Here is a 4,129-nt window from a genome sequence, read left to right as displayed (position 1 = left end):
CAACTAATTCTTTTTGGTACAGTGACTCTCTGTATTCCTTCCATCTTCTTTTGATGTTTCCTGCATCGTTCAATATTTTGCACATATAATCCTTCAATATTGGAACTCAAAACTTGAATTTTTTCTTCAGTTCTTTCAGTTTGAGAAAGGAGCATGTTCTTCCTTTTTGGGTTTCTAACTCCAGGTCTTTGTGCATTTCATTCTAATACTTTGTCTTCTTGAGCCACCCTTTGAAATCTTCTGTTCAGCTCTTTTGCCTTATCAATTCTTCCATTTAATTTAGCTATTCTCCATTCAAAAGCAAGTTTAAGAACCTCTTCTGACATCCATTTTGGTCTTTTTTTTTTTCTCTTTCCTACCTTTTTAATGACCTTTTACTCTATTTATGTAGAAAACAATGGAGCCAGGTTTTGAACCACTTCTACCAGATGCCAAAATCTGTGTTGTTGTCCTATGTGCTTGGTCAGATACATCATCATCACTTGTCAAAACAGAGGCCCATATAGTACACAAAAGGACATAACAGGTGTCACAGCACTTGGCAACTTGTCATTATCCTGAGAAAAATATCGCAAGGGAAGCACTGTCAACTTGTCATTATTCATCCTATCTTGGGTGTCATTATTTCTGATAAGTGATACCCAGAGCAAAAGCCCATACTTCATCTTAGTCAATACTGCATACCACTGGGCCTTTTATCAGAAAACCAAATAAGTTGGCTTGAGTTAGTGGCTTTTTCTTCACCTGCCTTTACTGTAGCCAACTCTTTCAAGACTCATTTATTTTCTGCTTTGAATTTTTTGTTGATATCCTGTGTTTTCAGGAATGCAAGCCATTTTGAATGAAATGGAATTTTTTTTGAGGTCATATGGACTTTGAAAAATTAGTGGGACACATATGTTCCAAAGGATCTCTGGTGCTGGGTTGGTGAGAGGAGGCCTGTTTCTTCAGATTTACAATTATACAGACTCCCACCAGATGGACGCACACACTAAAAGTGGGATACCAGAACCCCAGATGCAGAAAATATAGGTGGTCACTATATGTAACACGGGCCAAGAAAGGGTTAAGAACAATGAGGGAGAAAATAGATAAGATAATGTTATAGGATATCAGGAGACTGACAATAATACATAGAATAATCTGGAACTATCTATAGCCAGCATGGAGTGAACAGCAAAGGGTATTTAAGAAAAGTTCTTAGCAAGACATGGTGAATTTGTTTACTTGTGTTCTTTAAACAATGCCACTTTTCATCACATGTTCACTTTTTTCTCTTCCCAACAGTGAAAACTAATTCAAAATAGAAAACTTCTGAGAAACATGGCCAAATCCTAGAATTAAATACTAGAGGAGAAAACAAAGACTCATACTCTTATTAACATGCTAATTATTTATCATTCATTGTCACCATCTTACACTTTCTGATATACTGGCTAAGGAAAATGAAGTTCAGAGGGGAGAAATGATCTGCCCAGGATGACAAAGTTGGTTATTTGTAGATTCAGGACTAGATCCCAAGTCTCTTCACTTCCAATCCATAATTAATTTGGTTTTTATAATGTTGTATCCATATTGACATTTATACAGTATGTTCTGGGGATGTTTTACTGAGATCTGAATTTAGTATAAAGATACTACTTCTGACAATATGAGATAGTCCTCTGGTTATATAAATTCCCACCTGTTATGTATTGAATTGTGTCCCTCAAAAATATGTAGTGAAATTCTAGCCCCTAAAGGATATAACTAAAGGAGTTCTGGTGGTGCAGTGTGTAAGGCATTTGGCTGGTAATTAGAAGGTCGGTGGTTCAAACACACCAGGCACTCCATGGGAGGAAGATGAGGTAATCTACTTCAATAAAGATTTACAGCCTTGGAAACCCAACAGGGGTCACTAAGAGTCAGAGTTGATTCTGGCAGTGGGTTGATATACCTATAGCTCTAATGTAATGTACTGTAATCGTTTTCCATAATGCAATCTAATGTTATGTGAATGAGGCCATGTCAATGTAGGGTGTGTCCTAAACGTAATCACTTCTGAGTTATGATAAAAGCAGCTTGGACACAGAAACAAGATGGCACAAATGGGGGCAGATAGATACCACATGAAGATTGCCAAGGAACTGAGGAATGCTGGAAGAGACAAGGATCTTCCCTCAGAGCTGATAGAGAGAGCTTTCCTCTAAAGCTGGTCCTTAAATTTGGACTTCTAGCCCCCTGACCTGTGAGAAAATAAAGTTCTTTAAATCTACTGACTTGTGGTATTTGTGATAAAGCCGCACTAGGAATCCGAGACATCATCCTTATGCTACAACCTTCTTTGGTTGTATTGATTAGGATTGTTCTTTCAGATGATTTTAGAGTAAAAGGTGCCACCATGTTGCAGCATTATAATGACTTAATTCATGAGACTCGGAAGAAAGAAAGAAAGAAACTGGGAATTCTTTCTCTATCCTTTCATATTCATAAGAGACAATGGAGAAGAGCTATTTCAGCCCATTTAGAGTTTGAATTCAGGCTCAAGGAATTTCAGTTACAGCTTAGTATACTTTTACTTTAGGAGCTCTGGTAGCATAGTGCCTAAGGCACTTGACTGCTAACCAGAAGGCTGGAGGTTCATACCCACCAGCCACTCCTTGGAAGGAAGGTGGGCAATCTACTTCCGTAGTGATACTGCTTCGGGAACCCAAGGAGGGGTCACTATGAGTTGGGTCCGACTCGACAGCACATAACAACAACAACTACATACTTTTACTTTACCTTCCATATTGAGTCATGATCCCAGGGGGGAAGTAGGTCGTGTAGCAGCCCCCAGAGTATTGCTCTTCACACCAGTTCTTCTCTTCATAGTGCACGGGCTGCAAGGCAGAGTGACAAAAGCTTGATGGAAGCTCAAAGAAAGCTATCTTATTGAGAATAAATCAAATACAGGCTTCCCCAATAGGCTTCTTATCAGAGAACCAACATATTTCTGAAACACCAAGCCTGTTGCCATAGTGTCAAATCTGACTCATAGTGACTCTTCAGGACAGAATAGAACTGCTCCAGAGGGTTTCCAAGGCTGTAATCTTTATGGAAGCAGACTGCCACATCTTTCTACCACAGAGTGGCTAGTGACATTGAATTATCAGCCTTTTAATTAGCAGCCAAACACTTAACTGCTGCACCACCAGGGCTCCTTCCATTTCTGAAATAGAGCTTCATTATCCTAGAGTTTTTAGAGATATGACTCAGGTAGGTCAATGTCCTTGGTAATAACCTCCTAAGAAATTCTGACTTTAGAACGTTTCTCACTTGGTTCATTCACATCTCAGGTACTGTTCATAAACAGCAATTTTCTATTTCCATTTTAAAATCAATTTTACTTGTTAAGAAGTTTTCAGTGCCTGCTGGTTTGGAGAAAAGTTTTAAAAGGAATTTATGCTTACTGGAGTGGTAGAATCAGGAAAAAGCAGAAAAATATGGCCATCAAGAAAAAAAGATGACCTGATTTATGTTTTGAGTGGAAGTGAGCTTTCTTGAGGGAAGCTTAAAAAAAAAACTTCACTGCCATCAAGTTGGATCTGACTCATAGCGATACCTCCTTGGGTTTCCAAGGTGGTATCACTACAGAAGTAGATTGCCCGACTTTCCTTTTGAGGAGTGGCTAGTGGGTTTGAACCACCGGCCTTCTGGTTAGCAGTCAAATGCCCTAGGCACTTAGAGCTCCTAAGGGAACCATAGACAAACAAATTTATATGTTTGTGTGATGTAAGCATTTCTGTTGGTGGTGGTACTTGGACACAATTATTGGCTTGAAAAATATATATATTTTTCTCCGTACAGGCAAAACGCTAGCTGAGATTTTGCAAAGCTTAAACTCTTTATTAGAATAACTCAATGTAAGTTTTATCATTAAGCAATATTTTGAAAAGATAAAATCAAGGTTAAAGGGAAAATATTTGCTTAAAATAGGTTTTGAAAAAAACTATTCTGTTAAAAATAATATTGCAATTTTATACCTGAACTTGGATAATCATTTGTAACATGAGCTCAGGTAGCACAGTGCCTAAGGCACTTGACTGCTTACCAGAAGGCTGGCAGTTCAAACCCACCAGCCACTCCTCGGAAGGAAGGTTGGGCAATC

The 4,129-nt window shown here is 38.5% G+C and overlaps 1 protein-coding gene across 1 annotated transcript in view; it reads right to left on the bottom strand.

The window, feature by feature from the left end:
* Positions 1 to 4,129, bottom strand: part of MAOB (monoamine oxidase B) — a 155,898-nt gene that overhangs the window by 9,646 nt on the left and 142,123 nt on the right. Inside the window, exon 11 of the mRNA XM_007955610.1 lies at positions 2,764 to 2,861. Coding sequence (XP_007953801.1) covers positions 2,764 to 2,861 — 98 coding nt within the window. The remainder of the gene's footprint in view (positions 1 to 2,763; positions 2,862 to 4,129) is intronic.

This window comes from Orycteropus afer, unplaced genomic scaffold (genome assembly GCF_000298275.1).
Source record: "Orycteropus afer afer isolate SDZICR_OR568_19922 unplaced genomic scaffold, OryAfe1.0 scaffold00517, whole genome shotgun sequence".
Taxonomy (NCBI): Eukaryota; Metazoa; Chordata; class Mammalia; order Tubulidentata; family Orycteropodidae; genus Orycteropus; species Orycteropus afer.
The sequence above is the reverse complement of the archived record's forward strand: the minus strand, read 5'-3'. Positions and strand labels throughout refer to the sequence as shown.